General features: G+C 54.9%; 2 protein-coding genes across 2 annotated transcripts in view; one reads left to right on the top strand and one right to left on the bottom strand.

Annotated features, from left to right (window-relative positions):
- The window catches only part of BAIAP2L1 (BAR/IMD domain containing adaptor protein 2 like 1), an 88,526-nt gene extending 76,198 nt beyond the window's left edge, over window positions 1–12,328 (top strand). The window contains exons 13-14 of the mRNA XM_057528502.1: window positions 9,663–9,700; window positions 10,312–12,328. Of these exons, the coding sequence (XP_057384485.1) occupies window positions 9,663–9,700; window positions 10,312–10,384 (111 nt within the window). The 3' untranslated portion in view covers window positions 10,385–12,328. The remainder of the gene's footprint in view (window positions 1–9,662; window positions 9,701–10,311) is intronic.
- Window positions 12,329–12,424: 96 nt separating this feature from the next.
- Window positions 12,425–20,852, bottom strand: BRI3 (brain protein I3). The gene is made up of 3 exons (XM_057528504.1): window positions 20,513–20,852; window positions 19,898–20,000; window positions 12,425–12,844 (listed from the first exon to the last, which is right to left on the bottom strand). The coding sequence occupies exons 1-3, from the start codon at window positions 20,655–20,657 to the stop codon at window positions 12,712–12,714; spliced, it is 381 nt and encodes a 126-aa protein (XP_057384487.1). The 5' UTR covers window positions 20,658–20,852; the 3' UTR covers window positions 12,425–12,711.
- Between the last annotated feature and the right edge of the window lie 887 nt (window positions 20,853–21,739).

Raw genomic sequence — 21,739 nt, 5'->3', positions numbered from 1 at the left:
CCTGACACTCCGGTCAGGCCCCCTTTTTTTTTTTTTTTTTTTTTTAAACATCTTTATTGGAGTATAATTGCTTTACAATGTTGTGTTAGTTGCTGCTGTATACAAAGTGAATCAGCTATACGTACACATATATCCCCATATCCCCTCCCTCTTGAGTCTCCCTCCCACCCTTCCTATCCCACCCCTCTAGGTGGTCACAAAGCAGAGCTGATCTCCCTGTGCTATGCGGCTGCTTCCCACTAGCTGTTTTACATTTGGTAGTGTATATATGTCCATGCCACTCTCTTAGTCCCAGCTTACCCTTCCCCCTCCCCATGTCCTTAAGTCCATTCTCTACCTCTGCGTCTTTATTCCTGTTCTGCCCCTAGGTTCTTCAGAACCATTTTTTTTTTTAGATTCCATATATGTGTTAGCATATGGTATTTGTTTTTCTCTTTCTGACTTACTTCACTCTGTATAACAGACCCTAGGTCCATTCACCTCACTACAAATAACTGTTTCGTTTCTTTTTATGGCTGAGTAATATTCCATTGTATATATGTGCCACACCTTCTTTATCCATTCATCTGTCGATAGACAGTTAGGTTGCTTCCATGTCCTGGCTATTGTAAACAGTGCTGCAGTGAACATTGTGGTAGATGACTCTTTTTGAATTATGGTTTTCTCTGGGTATAGGCCCAGTAGTGGGATTGCTGGGTCATTTGGTAATTCTATTTTTAGTTTTTTTAAGGAACCTCCATACTGTTCTCCATAGTGGCTGTATCAATTTACATTCCCACCAACAGTGCAAGAGGGTTCCCTTTTCTCCACACCCTCCCCAGCATTTATTGTTTGTAGATTTTTTGATGATAGGCCCCCTATTTCTGTCTTGCAGGCTGGAAGGCCTTTTTCAGTCTTTCATTTTAGTGGCCTTTATTTTTTTATTTCATATAAGAATATTAAAAAGCTCTAAGTATCTAATGAAAACGCTCTCCTTCTGTGATTCCAATGGCGATTAGTTACCGTTGATTTTGCAAATGTCAGAATAATGAATGTTGACGAACACTTTTCTTAATAATAAGTGAAACCTTGCATTAAAAGGGAACAGGTATAGAGTTGATAGCTACAGCGAGGTCACATTTATAACACTGGCAACAAACATTTCTATGGCATCAGACTACTGTGACCAACAAAACTTTTTTAAACACAATCACATGGCACGTGAAGGCACACTTTGTGGAAGGGATCTGCGGGTCGCACTGGAACTCGTCCATGGAACATTTATTGATAAGCTTATTACGGTCCAGGCCCTGGGCTAGGCTCTAGGGAAACAAATAGGAATCAACCCCGGAACTGAGTCCAGTGAGCGGTGTTTATTGGGGCTGTGGAAAAGGTGCAGGGTGACCGGAGGCGGGGAGGGCCCTGGCTCAGGCTCCTGGGAAGCATCAGAAGTGGCTTCTTGGAGGCAAACATTTGAGCCGAGTCGTGAAGGAAGAGCTCTGATGAAACCCAAAGCATTCCGACGGTGTCACGGGGTCTGCGTGGCTGGGTGCGGTCAGGGCAATGGCGGAGAAGCGGCGGGATGGGCAGGCCAGGGGTGACGCTCCCCGAGCCAGGCCAGCCTGGGCTGTACTGCGTCCTTCCCCATCCTTCCGGGCGGCATTCGGTCATCCAGGGAGGGGACGGTAGGAGCCCCGTCCAGTGCCGGGGATGGGGCAACAGGAGTTGTCAGTACTTAAGGGGAAGAACTGACAGAGCTAGTGACTAACTGCTGGTACCTACACGGGAGAGAGCGCTGTTCTGTCTCAGCTCTGGGAGCAGGTCTGGTTTACTCATGTTTACATATCCTGGAGCCTTTTTTTTTTTTTGGATAATTTATATAACGAGCACATACATTAGATCTTTAACATGCCAGCATTAGAAAGAAAAAACATTCTTACACATTTAACTACTAGAAAAATATAAATATTTATTTTGGAGGTTCTGAATAATTAAAAATAATCAGCATCCCATAAGTATGACTGTATTAATTAAAGACGAAGTTACTTATGGTTTGTTAAAGTACCTACAATTTGAGAAACCACCCCCTTCCCACTTTTGATTAAAAAACAGATAAAAGTTGTCTTTCATGGAGGTATTTATATATTTTATTATTTGACTACTGTATTAAGGAATGGCTTTATGGTAAAATTTTTATCTAAAATTCTACTTTGCAAATAATCAAACTGATAAATAATCCCACTCTTGAGACAGAAATAAGGATGAACTCTTAAATTAATATTTATCCATCCCATGCTTTAAGTAAACAAAAGTATGTTTTAATATTTTTTCACCTCAAATGTTGCCATTTGCTGGGTACATTAAACATATGCTGAAATGAGGTTTCCTTTTAAATCCACCTGGCAGTCAAAGCTACAGGTTTTGGCTAAACAGCAAAGTCCAAGTTTGGTCAGGGTCTCTTTGTAAAAATTAAAACATCTAATCATTACACCTCATTTTAAATACTACTTCTAAAAATAACACTTTCTGCTCATAAAAATAACCCAGAGAATTTTTGTTCTGGTAGAAAATTTGGAAAACATAGAACAAGTATTAAAAAGAAAATTCTATTTATAATCTCACTTCTGGGATAACTCCTGTTAACATTTCATTATATTTCCTTTGAGATATAGATAAATATTGATATATTTAGATATACAGCTATTTTCCCCTCCCTCCCCAGCACCCACCCGCATGGTGGGATCATAGCATTTTCTTATGTCACCTTAGAAGCATTTATGCTTCTAACAAGCCCCAGCACTGCTGCCTGGGCTGTGATGAGCTGCAGGCCTGTGGCAGGAACCCTGTGAGCCCATGAATAGCACCTCCGCGCCCTTATCCTCACGGGTCAGCAGTGTGTAGGTGTCCCTCCATCAGAACTCTGTGATGCGACAAGTACCACCGTCATCTGTGTGCTGTTTAAGGGGTACCAATAGGTTACTATGTTGTTCTGATCTGGAGAATAATGGAAAATGCCAATTAATAAAGGCCACAAGAAAATATTAATTGGCTTTTAAAAATCATCAAAGGCCACAAGGTTCGTGCACTTCCTGAACGAGGCACTGCCAGCCGTCATTTCAGGGCCTCCCACCCAGTCACCCTGACTCTTCTGGACGTTCAATTTTCCATATCTGTAAATGTGCATCTAATCTTGGGCTAAAGATGGTAATAACCCAAAAGTAAGTACAGGGCGTTCACAGATGCATCATGAGGTATAATGACTGATTCGTATTCCATTTCTGTCGCTTCATCTTTTGAAGTAATATTTCAGTATCCTCTGCAAAGTGCCAAAGAAAAAGCTGCAACTGTCAGCGGTGTACACCCTCGGATGCCTCCGCTGCCTACAACCTGTCCGTTAGACAAGCTACCACGTTTCATCGCTACCAAGTCAGAGCGGGAGTCCAAGAGCACAGCAGAGCGGACAGAAGGACCGGCTCTGCCCCAAAGAGAGCCCCTGGGGAGCAGGTGAAAAGGCCTGTTTTTAATAGGCCACCTAGTCGTCGTGGCCTCTTGCAAAGGCAGCAGTCACAGGATCCAATCATCTGTGCATCAGTAAACAAAGCCAGAGAGATTATGGATCAGGCAGAAATGCTCCAGAACTGGGCAGCCCAGCAGAGCGGCCACTGGACATGGGCTGCTGAGCACCTGAAAAGCGGAGAGTGCAACTGTAAGGAACTGAGTTTTTCATTTTAAATTTGTATTTTAATCGAGTCACACAGTGAGTGGCTGCCATGTCAGTCAGTCAGGCACAGACCACACACAAGAGAATGAGGTTCCATTCAGAAACCTGATCCAGAAGGTGACGGGCGAGAAGCAGGCACGACGCTGAGGCCCTTCCAGGAGCCCCGAGGGCTGGAGACACAGCCCTGGAATTTCGTATCTCAGAGGTTCTTACGCCCAGCTGGGCTGGTCATTTATCTTTCCTAAACTGTTTACACCAGCTGATAACACTGGAGAAAAGTATGCTGTCTCAGCCAAACTCTGGGGTCCGTGGGAGCTGGTAAAGCAGCCTAACACTTTTATATGTAGTTTTTACACACACACAACCATCAGAATACTGTCAGTTACACGTAGAGTTTTGTTTAAACACCAGGATACCTAGGGTATACCTGGGAGCCACCCACCAGAGAATGTTCGTGGACCCAGCTGCCCTGGGACGTCCCATCTCAAGAGATCAGATGCCGTCTTCTCACTACCCAGGGGCTGGGGGTCGGTCACGTGGCAGTAGCTTTTAAGTAATCCGATAACTGGGCTTTAAATAGCTATTGAGAAACCAAGCCCTCAAACCCACACACTTTGATTTCAAAGCGCGTCTGCCGACCTGTAAGAGCTGCGCTGAGTGGGTGCTGCCTCCACCCCCAACCCCTACCCCCCCGCCTCACCGAGTGGGCACCTTGGTTTCAGAAAAGAGCCCCATGACCAGGGCAGTTGGCTTTCCCCATCTGGGCTTCAGTTCCCCATTTAAGAATCAACGGGTTGGGCTTCCCTGGTGGCGCAGTGGTTAAGAATCCACCTGCCAATGCAGGGGACATGGGTTCAAGCCCTGGTCCAGGAAGATCCCACATGCTGCAGAGCAGTTAAGCCCGTGCACCACAACTACTGAGCCTGTGCTCTAGAGTCCGTGTACCACAACTACTGAGCCTGTGTGCCACAACTGCTGAGCCTGTACTCTAGAGCCCGTGAGCCACAACTACTGAGCCTGTACTCTAGAACCCGCGAGCCACAACTACTGAGCCTGCGCTCTAGAGCCTGCGTGCCACAACTGCTGAAGCCCGTGCACCTAGAGCCTGTGCTCTGCAACAAGAGAAGCCACCGCAATGAGAAGCCCGCGCACCGCAACTAAGAGTAGCCTCTGCTCTCCACAACTAGAGGAAGCCTGTGTGCAGCAATTAAGACCCAATGCAGCCAAAAATAAATAAATTTAAAAAAAATAATAATAAAGGGGTTGAACTGGGTCAGAGGTTGTGAACTGGGAGAGTCCAGCCTGCAGCTGAGGACTGAGTTAGTTGTTAACAGGTAAAGCAGTGTCACTCAGGGCTGCTCACACCGTGGGCCATGCGAAGCTGCTCTCCAGCTGGCGGCGGAGAGGAAGGGACGTTCTGTCCGTGGAAGCAGCCGTGCAGGAGGGCAGGCACCAAGGAAGCCCTAGGGCCCGTCCCTCAGGCCCTGCTGTCTGCAGGATGGCTCGGTCCCCAGGGGAGTGGAGGGCTCCCCGCGAGGCTTCTCAACAGAGCCCTGGCCGGGCCGCGAGTTCCATCATCTCTGTGCGTCTGCCTGTGGCCGCTGGTCTGAGCTGACCCGTAGGCTGGGACCGCGTCGTCTTCTTCAAGGCACACGGGCACGCGGTAGACACCCAGGCAGAACTCTGGGGTGGTGGGGAGGGGGGGTGACGCGGACACCGTGACAGCCAGCAAGGGCCACCTCCAGGTGGACTGGGGTTTGGGGTTTCTCGGGAGACGTCACCAGGCGTGTCCCGTCCGTTCCCACCTGTGGGCTGTCTCGCCATCCAGTCCCCAGGCCTCCCCAGCCCCGCTGTCCCCAGGCAGCCTGGCTACTCGCAGGGAGTTGCCAAGAGGGGACACAGAACACGCGACAGGCCGTGGCCACGGGTGCAGCCCAGAAGAGGGACCAGCGCCTGGGGATCGTGCTGTGAAGCCTGAGGAAGTTGGGGCGGGACGCGTGCTGCGAACTCGGAGCAAAGCCCAAGAGGTGAGTGAGGACCAGCGTCTCCCGGATGGCGGGCGGCGGCGGGGCTGTTCCGAGCCCGTGCTGTGTGGCCCGCACTGTGACAGAGGAGGTGCCCCGGGCATGCCAGGAGCCGCGCCGAGATGGGTCACAGAACGACCCAGAAGGGCCTCCAGAGCCCTCGGTGCTCCTGCAGGACAGGGCGACGTGTGCCAGACGCTGGAGGAGGGAAAGACGGGGTGGGGGGCAGACGGGGAGACCCCAAACCCCTCAGCGCAGACTGGGGGAGGCAGTAGAGGGACAGGCGGCTCCCGGCTCAGCCGGCGGGGGATGGGCCGTGCGGGCAGTTCTGAGGCCAGCGGATCCGGAGCTCCTCGCTGGGCAAAGGAGGTGCCTTCGCCGAGGAGAAGGGAGCAGGGAGGAGGGCAGCCGTGGCAATAAGCTCGCTGGCAGGTGTGTTAAAGAGGACACCTTTCTGAAAAGGTCCTATTTTTTTTTAGTAAACATTGAAGAATACCATATACAGAAAAGTGCAAGAAAAGAAAAGTCACTTTTCACAAAGTGACTCCATATAACCAACACCCAATCAGGAACTGGAGCGCTACCAGCCCTCCAGAAGCCCCCGCACTGTCCCATCTCACGGTCCAGACTGCCCTCCTCTGGACGCTGGGTGCCTGTCTGGTCTGGCCCTGCGTAGACAGAACTGAGTCCTCCTGTGGTTGCACTGGTGTCTCAACAGAGGCTGTCATCCCTCCTGTTAGAGTAACTGATGTACAACGTCGCGTTAGTTTCAGGCATACAGCACAGTGATTCGGTTATACATATGTATACATTCTTTTTTTAAAATATTCTTTCTCATTATGGTATATTACATGATACTGAATATAGTTCCCTGTGCTATACAGTAGGACCTTGTTTACCTATTTTATGTATAGTAGTGTGTATCTGTTAATCCCAAACTTCTAATTTATCCCTCCCCCTGTTCCCCTTTGGTAACCATAAGTTTGTTTTCTGTCTGTGAATCTGTTTCTGTTTCGTAAATAAGTTGTGTCATATTCTATTTCTTTAAAATGTTTATTTTGGCTGCACCGGGTCTTAGCTGCAGTATGTGGGATCTTCTTTGTGGCATGTTTAGTTGTGGCACGTGGGATCTTAGTTGCGGCATGCATGTGGGATCTAGTTCCCCAACCAGGGATCGAACCCGGGCCCCCTGCATTGGGAGCGTGGCGTCTTACCCACTGGACCACCAGGAAGTCCTTATGTCATATTTTAGATTCCACATATAAGTGATATCATATTGGTATTTGTCTTTCTCTTTTTGACTTCCTTCACTTAGTACAATAATCCATAGGTCCATCCATGTTGGTGCAAATGACATTATTTCACTCTTTTTTATGGCTGAGTAATATTCCATTGTATATATGTACCCCATCTTCTTTAGCCATTCATCTGTTGATGGACACTTTAGGTTGTTTCCATGTCTTGGTTATTGTAAATAGTGCTGCTATGAACATTGGGGTGTATTTATCTTTTTGAATTATAGTTTTGTCCAGATATCTGCCCAGGAGTGGAATTGCTGATTCATATGGCAATTCTATTTTTAGTTTTTAAAGGAACCTCCATGCTGTTCTCCATAGTGGCTGCACCAATTTACATTCCCACCAACAGTGTAGGAGGGTTCCCTTTTCTCCACACCCTCTCCAGCATTTGTTATTTGTGGACTTTTTAATAGCCATTCTAACCAGTGTGAAGGTGGAACCTCACTGTAGTTTTGATTTGCATTTTTCTAATAATTAGCAATGTTGAGCATCTTTTTATGTGCCTGTTGCCCATCTGTATGTCTTCTTTGGAGAAATGTCTTAAGTCTTCTGTCCATTTTTGGATTGGATTTTTTGTTATTGAGTTGTATGAGCTATTCGTATATTTTGGAAACTAAGCCTTTGTCGGTCACATAGTTTGCCAAGATTTTCTCCCAGTCCGTAGGTTGTCTTTTCGTTTTGTTTATGGTTACCTTTGCTGTGCAAAAGCTTGTAAGTTTGATTAGGTCCCATTTGTTTATGTTTGCTTTTATTCCTATTCCCTTGGGAAACTGACCTAAGAAAACATTGCTACAATTTATGTCAGAGAATGTTTTGCCTGTCGTTAGGATAGGGCTGCCCCATGCATCCTAGCGGGTGTCTCAGTGCCAATGTGCACGCACGTTGCTTGTACCAACCAGGAGTGGGCTCGCTGGGGCACGTGCCAGGGCCCAGTAGCTTCGGGCTGCCGTCTTAAGAGTCATTTGCTCTCTTTCCTCATAGCACAAGTTGTCACTTCTTGCCACTTTACTGCCAGGGCTGGACTTCAGTGCATCTCCTCCAGTGTTTCTGCTTCTCTCACCAAGTCGTGTCACCCAGATAACACAGCCTGTGAAACCGTGGCTAAGCTCGTTTCAGAGTTCAGTCGGGCTCCAAGGTTTCTGCCTTGAGGGCAGCGGGGGCGCTGCTCAAGTTGAGGACACGCAGGGGAGGGGGACAGTGTCCTGCCCCAAGGACAGGCAGGAAGGTGGTTTCTGTTACATGCCCTGCGGAGGCCGCATCCGGCGAGTCCAGCTTGGCAGGACGTGGGCCTTTCAGGCCGGGAGGACGCAGCCGGCCTCCCCTGAGCCACAGTCACAGCCTGGACTCAGCCTCCCCAGCCTGGGGGCACCTGCTCTGGGCAGCAGGTTAATGCCAGCACCCTGAGCACGTGTGGGACTGCACGACAGGCATTCTGGCTTATTTTTAAAATAAATCATGTTAGCCCTTACTCATCCTGTTAACATGAATGTTACACCAGAAACTGCTCACTCCGAGGCCTGCTGAGCAAGCCCGGCGCACCCTGTGGGGACAGCCCCTTTTAGGATGTGCTAACGAGCAGGGCAGCTGCTTTGTGCTTCAATCCTGAGAGGGAGACATTGATGCTGGGCTGGCTGCCCCTGGTGCTGGGGCTCCCCCTCAGGATGACCTTGCTGGCCCCAGGTTCAAGGTCAAGGTGTGAGGTCCCCAGAGGCCCGGAGACAGCAGGCACAGGTCTAAAGTAGCCCTGGTGCCCCCAGCCCCCTCTGCCTTGAGTCTGTACATCCAGCACCCAGGAGAGGCCATCCCAAGGGAGCCCTGGCCTGGCTTTTACTCCAGGCGTGGCCTTCAGCCCCAGGCTGGCAACTGGCAACGGGAAGTGAGAGGAGCTCAGAGGTCTGCAAGCCCTGAGACCATGGGACATCGTGGGAGCTGGCCTGGTGGCCCTGGTCAGACGGCATGACACTGCCCTCTCCTGGGCAGCCATCTGAATAAGCCCGCCAGTTTGGGCCAGTGATTTCTTACAACAGCCAGAGCAGATTTAAAGCAGATTCTTTGTAGAATGAAGAAGAGGACACACGATCACCTGGTCCCCGGCCACACTGGGAGACCCCGAGCCCCTGGGAGCCGGAGGCCGGGGCTCCGAGAGGGCTCTGGCGATTCCTGAAGGCAAAGACAGTGCCCGCACTGTTGCGTCCTCTCTCTCCCGCAATTACGGAACTTCTACAAGGTCACATCTCTGGTTGGCAGGTGGCACCGGTCTACAGCACCGAAACCCACCGTTTTCTTTTTACTGTTTCTCATGGCATCATTCAGGATCGGGCTCCCAAAAAGCCAACCATAATCACTACAGTTTTGCACCTGAATTCAGGCCACAGGCAGGCAGGAGACCCTGTGTTTCCCTCTAAGATGTTCCAGCATTTGTGAGGGTACCTCACTGTGTTTCAGAATGTCTTCTGTTCTTGCCCTTACTCTTCCGAGTGAATTTAGATAAATGAGACAAATAAATTGAGACTCCAAGGCACTTTGAAACATGTGTAGCTTTAAGCAGTCCCTTATGCTTTAGATGTCTTTACCTTCAGGTCATATTAAAAATGTCCCAATTTCATGAGCCTTCCATAAACTTCTTTTTCTTTCCCACAGAATGATGCCAATGGGTTTGCAAAGCCTCCTTTTCTCAGGTATGTTACTTTCCTCCACAAGGGCCCTCCCCCTTGCTCAGCCCAGGAGGACTGGGCTTGCAGGATCTCAGTTCCCCGACCAGGGATTGAAACCAGGCCCTCGGCAATGAAAGCATGGAGTCCTAACCACTGGACCGCCAGGGAAGCCCGCCGCCCATTACAGAACTATCCAGAGCTTTAAACATTTCTGACAGAGGGCAGCGCACCTCTCTGCAGTCCAGTGTGGGGCGGGGAGGTGGTGGTGGGAGAGCCTTCTAGGACAGCGGCTGCATTATTAAGTGCCAAACACGACACGAGGCCAGGGGAACTCCCTTCTAGATCAGGGCAGATGCTGGGCAGGCCCTCCAGGTCCCGCTCCCAGAGGACCCCCAGGCCTGAGGTCTTTCTCAGCATCAGGCCCCTCTGTGGCCAAAACGAAATTAGCAGCTTATAATGGGCGCATGGAGAGAACTGTCACAGAACAAAACTTCCATGTTCAGAAAATGTCTGGGGTTTATATAAGCTATATAATTTCACAGAGCAAGAGCAGGGGTTATTAGCTCTTTTTCCGAACCAAATCCCTGTCTTGAAGTATTTCTGCCAACAATTTTTTTCTCCCCCCGCCTCCCCAGCGGAGAAAATCCCTTTGCTACTGTGAAACTCCGACCAACGGTGACAAACGATCGCTCAGCACCAGTCATTTGATGAAAAGGTGGCCCCAGATTCTTCTGGTTCCCCGTTCGGTTCTCGCTTGGGAAATGATAGGTATACGTGTGTGATAAGTGCTGTCCTGTTGTAAAGCTTCACCGGAGGGTGCCTCATTTTACATGTATTCCACTTGAGCAAATCAGTGCATTTTCTAATTTAACATAGTTGGGTTTACACATTTCTGTCTTTAAGATAAATCCGTCATAGTTTAGATACAACTCAATCATTTAAAGTATTTTCTTCCTGTTCTGTCCAAGAACTGTAAATTTAGTTCCAATCCTATTGTATCATTTTTTTAAAATATTCTATGATTTTTTTTTTTTAATAGCCAGAATAAGGGATAGTTGATGCTTTTGTGACTGGCTTTCTGCACCTGAATGCAAATAAGATCACGGTTTTATTTTATAAAGCATGTGCTCTTAAATAGCATTACAATGTTTAAAGAAAACACTGTAAATTTGCATCCCAGCATGCAAATAATCTTAAGCAATATAAATTATGAGAATATTATATAAAATTTAATTTTTTAACTTAAAAACTTTAAAATGTTTGCTTAATCAAATGCAGCCCTACCCAAGATGAAGCGTCCCGCAAGTTCTCGCGATTTAGGCACATCGCTAGAGCACTGAGAATTCACCTGTCCCTAACACAGCCATGATATTAGCACTTGAATAATTTCTAAGAGGTACTGAATTCGGCGTTCTGAGTTACCAACTGGAATGACCAATGAAAACATGCCAGGCCATGCCACACGCAGGCCTGGCTCACAGCGTAACACATGCATCTGGGGACTCCGTGTGTAGAAACCCAGGGTCCTCTCGCTAAGCTAGTTGACCAAAGCTGCCTCCATCACTAATTTACTCTGAACCCTCTTGGGGTGCCAGTTTCTCCACTTTTCAGTCAGGTGCTGAAACTGCCAGCAGCGCTGCTGAAGCCAGGAGGACCTCTGGGAGCCAGGAAGGTAGTGGGAGGCTGCATTTCGGCTGAGCCCCACCCTGGCGCACCCGGAACCTGGGCTTCTGCAGCTGCGAGGCGAGTTGGCGCCAGTGGCAGGGTTTCTCTCTGGCTGTCAGGGACTACGCCCAATTTGGAGGGGTGGCGAGTGGTGATGAAAACTCACACGCAGGCCATCCACTGTACGGGGGCAGGGGAGGGGGGCTTGTTGCTGACCACAGCTTTTCACTTTGCCATGAATATTTTTCTTCTGTAAGCTTGAAATTGGTCAAGGTCAAATGCAGGTAAACCAGTGTAAGCGTGTGACGCTTTGGGTTCTTGGTCCCGTCTTCCTCGTGGCTGGTCGGCTATGACCCCTTGGTGGCGGGGGTCTTGGGACTGTGTGAGGGCTCCCAGGACCCGCAGACTAAGGGCATCTGTCAAGCAGTACACTTGTCTTTTGAGAGCAGACCCTTCCACCAGCCAAGAAAACACAATCAAATTAGTCACATGGCCCATTGCTCCACTCACCGTTTAATAAGAGTAGGGTTCACAGAAGCCCTTTATTTTCAACAGTGTGGAGGGAGTAAGGTGTAGAAGCTTGTTAATAAGGGAGAAGGGGCAGGGGGTGTCACACCGTGGCCCCGGCCCCCAGAGCTCCGCTGCTGGGGGTCTTCTGGCTGTGTTAGGTTAGGTTACAGGGATGGCACAGGTCCTGGGATTATCAGATGCCACTTGCAGGCCCACCTGGCTCTCCCAGACCCTCTACACCTCCACAGAAGGGACGACAGCCGTCACTTACCTGCGTCACACAGCACAGGAGGCCTTGCCTTAGGTCCTGGGCACTGGGGTGCGTGCTCTGTAAATGTCAAGGTATTAGGTTTCATTATAATAATACAAACTTGAAAACAAGCACATTTTTTGAGCTGTAAATGCCTACTGAGGAATAACAGAAGGTCGGCGTGAACTGGATAATGTTGAAGCTGGGTTAGGAGAGGTAACGCTCTTCTCTATTCTGTATATGTTTGTTTGAAGTTTTCGTAACAACAAAACTTGATTTCTGTAAGTGGCAGTGTGCAAACACTGAATAAGCAAAACCAGGTAAACAATGGTATGGATCTCATTTATTTAAAACAGTATTTCTCACCTTTCTCAAATTGAAGACTGCGAAAAATAAAAGCAGTGCTTTATTGAGCTGTCGTTGACCTGGGAGCAGTGCCGTGCGCGTCCGCACTCCCGCCCCCTGTGCCCTCGGCTCCTCCTGGCAGCGCCCAGTCCGCCCACCTCCCTTTACAGCACAGTCCTGAAGCTGAATCCCATAAAGCTATTGTACACGACATTTACATCAGAAAAAGGGAGCTGGGCGTGGGGAGCCGGGTGTGCTGTTCCCTTTAAGTAAAGTTTGCGCCACAGTTGGGGCATCTTCGCTTCCTCAAGGCAAAACAGCAGATGAACCCAAAGGGGAACAAGACGATGGCCAAGAAGATGCCCAGGAAGGTGAAGGAGTCCTCCAGAACCCCGACCCTGCGGAGAGAGAGGGGGCACGCGGGTTAGGGCCCTCGCAGACCCAAGGCCTGCCAGCCCAGCGGACCCCTGTCCCCAAGGCACCCCCGGCCCACGTCCGCAAGCCTAGGTGCCTCCAGAGCTGGGGCGCCGGTCGTGGAGGGGACGGCCAGCTGCCAGCGGTCGCTGCACAGAAAACGTGAAGAGCAGAGAAGAGCCGCTTGGGAGGCACCAGCACCTACTGATAAAGGCAAGAACATCCGGCTGCCATACAACCTGCCACGTTTTCTCTTACAAGAGGCAAATGCTGGTTTCTATAAAAATTCGTATGTCTCTGAAAAGAACAAGATCAAGAAACCCAAATCACTTTAGGATATTTTTTCCCAACGTTGAAAAGTTTTAGACTTATTTTCCCATTCCCTACAGGGAAGTTCCGAAAATAGTGATAGAGTTTGAATTTTGTGTGATTTTTATTGGTTTGGGCAGGGGGCGGGGGAGCAGATTTTAGTGAAAGACTAAAATCAGCCTTGTTCACACCACGTTCACACAATGTCACTTATCTTGAGAAATTTAATCTCAAAGCTTCCTCTTCGGAAAAAGTCACGATAACCTTCACCATGCACAGTGCGTAATCCCTTGGACACTAGGGGCCATCCCCCCACCACGTGCCCACGAGGGCACCACCCCAGGTCTCAGGGCCTTTTCAGAGGGGGTAAGCAGGGGCCCTGTGCTCAGCTCCTCGGGCGACACCCGATGATGCCCGCCCCCCAGAGGCGCTTCTCTCCGGCCCCAGCTGCAGCGCAAAACCAGTGCCCCGCCCTCGGGACCCCAGCCCATCCCCCCACGCACACACCAAGGTCCTTGGGCTTCCTGAAGCCACTTCACTTATCACACTCAAACACGGTAAGGATCCTTTATGCCCACGACCCTCCTCTGGCCGCCTGTGTGGAGAGGAGGAAGGTTCAGCCCAACCAACAAGTGTGGGCGGGGGGCAAACAGGGCTGCGGGGGCCCAGCGAGGGGCAGCTCAGCTGGGACGCCGACTCCAAGCCCTGCCCCAGAGGAGAGCGCGCGGTGGACACTCCACTCCCGCAGCGCCTCCCAGCGGGCCTGGCCACTGGAAGCCCTGGGAGCGCTGCAGAGAGACCAAGGGCGGGGGCGGGGGGGCTCCTGGGGACCTGCCTCACGCCGCGTGTTAGTTGAGGAAAGGCTCTGAGCAGCCCTGCAGCGGAGACACCTGCTGAGCCCAGACTCACGGACACCGCCCCAAGGGAAGGCACATCAGCTGGCCACCCTGTCAGCCGAGCCGCCATTTCCGGCGCAGACAGTACAACACAGGCTGTCGGGTCACCACACTGTGCCCCGTGCCCATCCAGACCCCACCTGCCCCAGCTTCGAGGCCCCCTCAGACCAGGTGGCAGAAGAACCTGCTGAGAAAGCACCCGAGGCCACGCGGCGCAAATAGGGAGCGGGGGCTTCGAGGAGGCCGCGACAGGCCGCCCCGGGCCCGGGACACGACGGCTCCTGCGCCTACTGGTACTAATCAGGCCACCTGAGCGTAACTGGAGGCGGCCGGGGACCACTCGGGCAGCCATGGCCCCGTCTCCCTGCTTCCTCCAGGCACCGAACCAGGTCCACCTACAGCTGGAATCCCCAGGCTCACACCGGTTTGTTCGGTTAGAATGTCCAAGGGAGGAGAAGCACAGGACAGAGTTGAACTAGGCCTCACAGCTGGGTCACCTGCACCAGCTGAGAACCTTCTGAGTCACCAGGGTGCCTCGTGTCCCCTCCAGGGGCCAGTGAGGCCCGAGGACAGTACTATCTCAGGCGCTCTGTACTCTCTCACTTAAGGATCAAAGCTGTTCAGAGGCAGAGCTTAGAACCCAGTGTGTCCACTCAAAGGCTCCAGGAGATCCCAGGAGGAGGCTGGGGCCAGGCGGGGTCCCGCCCTGCGGCCCTCGGTGCCCTGGAGGGCACCCAGCGCCCCCTGGCTGGAGAAGCCCTCTGAGTGGCGGCCGTCTCCCCACAGTGGAGGGGCGGGGGCTTGCCCTGTGCTGCCTGGTGCCCGCGTCCACATGAACCGGCCCGTCTGCGACTTGCTCCTGTCCTCTGGGGTCAGGGGTCAAACAGCCACAGCCCCCCACCTGCCTCTTCCCTAATCCTCCACCCTGACCCCAGACCCTGGTCGACACTGTCTAAAGCTGGAGGAAGCCCAGGAGGGCTGGTCACTCGCGTCCGGGCCCTCCCCGCCATGAGGCCAGTGGACCGGCCCCGCGTGAGCACGGCTCCCCGGCAGCAGCCAGACCAGCCGGGGGAGGCCCGGCACCCCAGGCAGGAGGGACACACTCCCTCATGCCACAAACCTGCAGCGCCTTCTGTCCAGATCCATCACTCGCTCGAGCCAGAGCAGAGCAGGCAGCTTGGGCCTCCCCTTTCCAACACCCTCAGTCAGGAGTCCGGGCTTGATGGGACCAGAGCCCACGCCCTCTCCACCGTTCACCTCCAGCCCACCCCAAGAAGGCAGCAGAGCCAGGCCGTTTCCCTTCAGCAGCCAGGGAGGTGGGCAGAATCTGGGCCCTGCCAGCAGGTCTGCTCCACACTCAGACCCTCCACGGAGAACCACGGCCCGACCCGCCAACGTGGCTTCCGGGCCCAAGGGACCTGCTACCCGCAGTCCACACCTCTTACCCACAATTCCAAATGCCAAAAGCTCTGAACGCGGAACTTTTTTATAAGTTTGTAACAAACCCAGCTGGCAGCCACACGTGACCTGAACTGCTGTGTGGCCATTTATAGTCTCAATGTGTCCCCTTAATGGGAATATTTGTGTCTTGCAGAAATGTTAATATTTGACCATGGGTACTGCCCAAACCTCAAAAGCAGTGCTGGCATGATTTACTGTTTTTAAAAATCCAAAATCTTCTGAACTGAGAACACAGTCTGGTCTCTAGGCCAGTCCTGACGCAGCAACAGCAGGCTGCAGAGCAAGCCTGTCCCTCTGGGGCCACGTAGGAGGGAGGGGACCCCCTGCCTGTCCTGCCAGCCTCTCCTAAGTGGCCTGGCCTCTCTTTCTCTCCAAGCCCCTCAAAAGCCCTCACCGTTTCAGAGTGAGTTTCACCTCTTCATCCACTGGCTCAGAATCCAAACTGAGCAAGCAGCTCCAGCTGTGGTTAAAAGGCCCCTCCCCCATTCCTGAGCAATGCGGGTGGGGAGGATATGGAAACTGGAGAAATCTGGGAACTGATTCTGAAAACACTTCCTTAACTGACTCTGACCTTACGGGGAGAGTGGTCACTCGATTCCACTGACACCCATCTGCTCAGGGAGCTGGGCTGGGTGGGGCCCCAGGACGAGCACAGCCGAGACCCTGCAACCCACATGTCCCATCCCATCCTCACCACCCCCCGTTTCCTCACAGCGTCCTCCCTGTCCCATCACGTCCCCCTTACACGAAGCTGGAGCCTGGAGCCTCGTTCAGGCAGCGAGTGGCCTGGCTGGGAACAGTCCAGACCCCAGCCCAGGGCCTCCCCACCCTCTGAGCGCCCCCCAGTTGGTGCCACCACTGCTCCCAGCACGAGGCGGCCTCCGGTCAGGATGCACCCCAGGAACAACCCCAGACAAGCCGGGAGAGGGGTGCAGAGGGCTTCGTGCAGGTGGCCACGAGCCTGCAGACAGGCAGGGGTGGGGCATCATGCCCCACAGCACCTGGCCAGCCCCCTCCAGAGACCACGTCATGCCCCCAGCTGTCCCGGGGTCCCACGGGGGCGGGGAGCCGCCGGCCACTCCAGGGGCGCTTCTGAGCAAGCCTGCGGCCGGGGAGCCCTGAGCCTCCCCAAGCAGAACAAACGCTGCGGGAGGCCTGCAAGGTGGCAAGGCCTGCCCGGGGCTCCCGGGGCTCCCCGGACCCCAGGCTCGGTCCAGGCACAGCTGGACGGAGAGGCCCCGAGCGCTCCCAGGCCCCCACGGTCGGCACGCCCTGCCCGCAGCAGCCCGGGAGCCGGGGCCGGTTCACCAGTGCTCGGGCCGGGGAGAGCCCGCTCCCGGGGGCGAGGCCGGAGCCCCGGCCTCATCACTGTCCTGACCTCTGGGCAGCACCTGACCTCCACAGCTGTTCCCTGAGCCCCTGTCTTGGCTTCCAAGACCCCAGCCGTTCCTGGATTCCCTCCTGCCTCTTTGGTCACCCCAAAGACCGAACACCCAGCGACGCCCAGCGACGCCCAGCGGGGAGCCGGGTGCAGCCAGGCCCCGCGCCTCGACGCACCTTCCCGCCTCCGACCCGCGCTGCCCGGCGCCCTCTGCACAGGCCCTCCCACTGCAGCCCTGGGCCCCCAGACCCGAGGTGGCCTCATCCAGGGACAGCCCACGCCCCAGAGGAGGACAGCTTCACAGAGGCCCGAGGCCTGGCCGAAGCCCCACCAGCCAAGGCGGTGCTCAGTGCACAGGGGCTGCGGGCGGGCAGGGGTGGGGTGAGGCGCACGCTCACTGTCTGCAGGGGTAGAAAGAAACGCTCTCATTGCGGCTAAAAAGGGAAGATAGGGTCAGGCTGCTTAAGGGAAAGCTCAGACGGTGGCAAAGTGACAAGTGGCACAGGCCTCTGACGCCAGGCCTCACTCAGAGAGCATCACAGACGTGTGACTTGGGCAAACTCCTGCCAAGCTCCCAGGGAGGGACGGAGCCTGGCGGGCTGGCTGGGAAGGAAGGAAGTGTGGTCACATGAGAAGCCGCCTGTCTCCCAACCCTACGCCGCCAGACAGGGGCCACACGGGCTGTCCCCAGGGACTAGGCACCCTCTCCCCAAACCACCGCGGAGCTTCCTTGGAAGCACCCGGCCTTCCCCTGCTTCCTGCTGCCCACCTCCCCAGGCCCCCAGCCCACTCTCCGGCAGCAGAGGGCACTGCAGGCAGGGGGCCGGGACACCCCTGTGTAAGAGCCCAAGCGCCGGGAGGGCCCGAACCGCCGGCATCTGTCCTCAAGCTGACAGAAGGGCCCACGGAGGACACGCCTTGGAGGGAGTCAGAGTGTCTGCTCCCAACCCGGGCCCCCAAACTTGTTCTCAGAGCACCTGCTCCCCATCGCTGCACCCACCACCCAGAGGCCGGGAGGCCGGCGATCCCGACAAAAGGGAAGAAACTTGTTCCCGGATGCAGGCGCCCACCCTCAGCCTTAGAGCAGCCCTGAGCCCAAGCCCCTCCCCAGAAGAGCAGAGAGACGGTGACCGGCGTTCTGCACGCCGGGGGCTGAGGGCAGAAGCCGGGGGCCTCCGCCGTGACAGCTCCCACCCCAGGGCAAGGGAGGGGTCAGGGGAAACGCTCCCCGTCCTGCAGCAGCCTGGGAGCTCACAACCCTGGGGGACCTGTGCCCCGTAAGCCCCACTGATGGTCTCCCCTCCTCCACGCTCAGGGCCTTGGGCCAGCAAGAGCCTTGGACCATCCCAGCAGACACCCCATCTCCCAGATGGGGAAACGGGCCCAGCTGGCAGCTGGCGAGGCCAGGATCTGAGCCCAGCTCGTCTGGCAGGCTGGGCCCTGCGGGGAGACGCTGAAACCCCGGCCAGAGGGCTCTGCTCCAGGTGCGGAGCCGCCTCAGCTGCCAGCCTGAAACCCCTCCTTAAACTTAGGATATCGCTCAGAACCACTCCCGCCCGAAAACAGGCCCTTGGAATCGCCCAGCTAGGCTTCTTGGGGACAGAAGGGCCGTGCACACAGCAAGGCTCTGAGCACCCGGAACCAACCTCAAAGCCAAGCACAGCGGGTTTCCCGTCGCCCACCTCTCTGTGCAACTTTCCAAAAGGATTCCCAATGGCTCTCTCTGCAAGGGACCGAGCCTTGACCCTTGCCCTGCCCAGCAGCACATGACGGGCCTCCCAGGCCATGCCCCCCATCTCCAAGCCCACCCACATGCCCCCAACCCCAAGAACTCTGCCGCCCACAGGTGCCCGGTGCAGGGTGCAGAGAGCTCCTCTCCAGAGGCGGCCAGCTGTCTCCCCTCCCCATTCACATTCTCCAAAGGCCAGAGTATCACCAGATGTGTCGGAAGAGACACCTGCTTAGGGTTTGCAAATCAAGGTCCACCTGGCCGGCACGCAACCCAGAGGGCTCTCCCCTGCCCACAGCCCCTTCAGTAAGCCCACGGTTGGTTCCGGGGGTCCAGCCTCCTGCCCCCACTTCCGGACATCCCCCCTCTTCCCAGGCCCTTGTCTCCCCACACAACTGACCCTTGTGATTCAAACTGTTAACTTCCCTTCGACTCCACTCTTGGGTGTCCCTGATACACTTTTGAAATTAAGACTAAGTGTAAACCAGGGCTTCTCAGTTCCATCTCACGAACTCCAACTTCCTCCGCCACCCCCCCTCCCCCCAAGGCTGAAAACCCGGTCCTTGCCAAGACTGCCCTGACTTTCTAAACTGTCCATTTAGTCGAATCCACCAAGGGCATGAACCAAGTCTTATCTGAATTTCAATCCTCAGGACCCACACAGAACAAGCATCTAATAGCTGCCTCTCAGGCCCTACAAAAACAGAAAATTCTGGAGGCTCAAGGTTGAGAATCTGAAATATCGCTCCCACCCCAAAGAACCTCGGCGTTGCTGCCCTCATGCAGGGAACGGCCCTGATGGCATGAAGCAGCCCTGACAGCGGCCGCTCCCCTGGCCCCCTGGCCTTCCAGCTCCCTCCAACACGGGCCACCTGAGTCAGGGCTCTCCTGCCCATGCACTTCAAACTGACCCTTCCGGGAGAAGGAAACCTTCTGCCACCTTCAAGAATCAACCGCAAAGCAAACTTGCAGCTTCCAGAACCGGGGATAAGAGGCTCCCAGTCCAACTGCTACCATTTCTTCATCCCACCCACTTGGGGCTCAGTGGCCCCAAAAGCACGCAACTCCCCCAGGAAAGAGAACCCAGCCCCCTCTGCCCCATGAAAGGTGCATGGACCCACGGACCACTGAACCCACTCTCTCCCATGCCCCAGTGAGCAACCTGTCCCAAGACTGACCGTGTCTCCAAACGATCATGCCTTTATGAGTTTGAGTAAGTGTGTTCTTAGAGGTTTCTGGGGCCCCCAGACCCATGACATACCTGCAGACAGGGCAGCCTCCAACAACAACGATAGAATTGGCAGGGTACCGGGTGACATTTCGACTGTGGATGTTGTAGACCCTGGGGTGGTGCGTGGGTAACCCTGTGGGCAGGAAAGCACATCAGAAGGGGGCAGGCAGGAAAACTCGGGGAGTCTGAGGTGTACTTCTCCTGCCCTTCCCCTCTCCCCACCAAAAACTCGCAGCCTTTTCAAAATCAAGACAACAACAGCGTCCACTAAGTGCCTACTATGGGCTTTACCAGGTGCTAACTTGCAAACAGCATCTCGTTAATAAAGTTAATTTGCAGGGAGGTGGTGATGCTTCCCAGGAAGGGCAAGCCGGGCGCGCGCGACCAGCAGGTGGGCTGAGGGCCCTCGGGCGGCACCCAGACTCGGGGTCCCGACATCAGGTTCGCGAAGCGGAGACTGCCCGCCACCGGGTCTCCCCTCGGCCGCGCCCCCGCCGCCGCCGCGTCCGGAGAAAAGTTGGTTTCGGGGTTAAAGGTCGACACAAAACTCCGCCCAAAGTTTGCTCCCGGGGCCCCGGGCCCCGCCCGCCTGGCCAACCCCGGTCCCGGCCGACCCCCACCCCGCCCCCCGGGCCCCGGGCCCACCTGTGACGAGGTAGGGGTAGGGCGGCGGCGGGGCGGCGGCGGCGGGGATGGCGCCGTAGCCGTGCGGGCCGCACGCGAAGTCGCCCTGGCCGGCCTCCAGGTTGTAGGCGGGCGGCCGCTCCTGCAGCAGGGGCTTGTGGTCCATGGCGGGCGGCGCCCACCGCGCCCGGCCCGGCTCCCGCTCGCGCTCTGACTCGGCTGCGACTCGGACTCGCGGGGACGCCCGGACGCCCGGCGGCGGGACCCGCTCCTCGCGGGCTGCGGCGGCGGCGGCGGGGCTGGGCCCCCTGGAGGCGGGTGCCGCGGGCTTCCCCCCGCGCCTCCCCCCGCCGGTCACAAGACCCGGGTCACGTGGCGCGGCTCCCGCGGTGGGGTGGGGCGGGGCGGGGCCGGCAGCGTCTTAAAGGAGCCGCGCCCGCTCTCAGCCGCCCCGCGGGCTTCCAGTCCGGGCGTCCCCACCCGACATCCGCGGCTCCAGACCTCACACCGTGAGGAGAGCCCCCGCCCCCACGCCGACCCAGAGACGCCGCACTAGGGGCGTGACCTTATGGCCTGTCGACCTGTCCCTCCCGGCACTCCTAGCCCGCTGGGCCTCGGGGGCCCGAGCCCACCCACCACGCAGGAGGGCTGAGGCCTGGGGGGCAGGGGCGGCCTGGAGGAGGTGCTTGGCGGGGCGAGTCCCCCGGCCGACCCCTGGTTGTCACCGCCCGGGGCAGAGAGGCCGGGGCCTCCGCATTCTGAGCGACCCTGTGCATCGTGCCTGCTCGTGCTCAGCTGGTGTTCAATTCCTCGGTTTTCTTTTTGACAAACTAAATTCGGTAATTTACAGGGGTTGTGGCCACTGATTACTAATAACTCCCCTGTTGGGGACAAACCCTAAATATCGGGCACCGGTGCGTGGCAGGTTCTGTCCCACTGTTGCTCCTCGGTTCGGTAATCTTCACGGCAACCCAAGGAAGTAATGACCCCTGGTCCACAGTCCGGAGACGGCTCAGAAGGGGGGAGTGACCTAGACTGGACCGCCAAGGCCACTCAGTCCCACGCCCTCACGGAAGCACTATGTCACATGCTAGAGCTTAATGGTTTTGTAATAAAACTTTAAACAAACAGATGTGTGAGCTTCAGCCCCTGACACCCTGTAGCTCCCCGTGCACCCCTCCCCGGGCCTTTTGCAGCGTTTGGGGTTTCCCAGCCTTTCTCACGTGACCCGCACTTTGCTCTAGCTCG

This window comes from Balaenoptera acutorostrata, chromosome 15 (genome assembly GCF_949987535.1).
Source record: "Balaenoptera acutorostrata chromosome 15, mBalAcu1.1, whole genome shotgun sequence".
NCBI lineage: Eukaryota > Metazoa > Chordata > Mammalia > Artiodactyla > Balaenopteridae > Balaenoptera > Balaenoptera acutorostrata.
This window is presented reverse-complemented; position numbering and strand designations above follow the sequence as displayed.

Excerpts from the sequence above, each read along its gene's own strand:
- BRI3 (XM_057528504.1), bottom strand. The coding sequence starts at position 20,657 with ATGGACCACAAGCCCCTGCTGCAGGAGCGGCCGCCCGCCTACAACCTG. Across the intron at positions 20,001-20,512 it reads CTACCCCTACCTCGTCACAG|GGTTACCCACGCACCACCCC; the intron begins GTGGGCCCGGGG and ends TCCTGCCCACAG. Across the intron at positions 12,845-19,897 it reads GGAGGCTGCCCTGTCTGCAG|GGTCGGGGTTCTGGAGGACT; the intron begins GTATGTCATGGG and ends CTCTCTCCGCAG.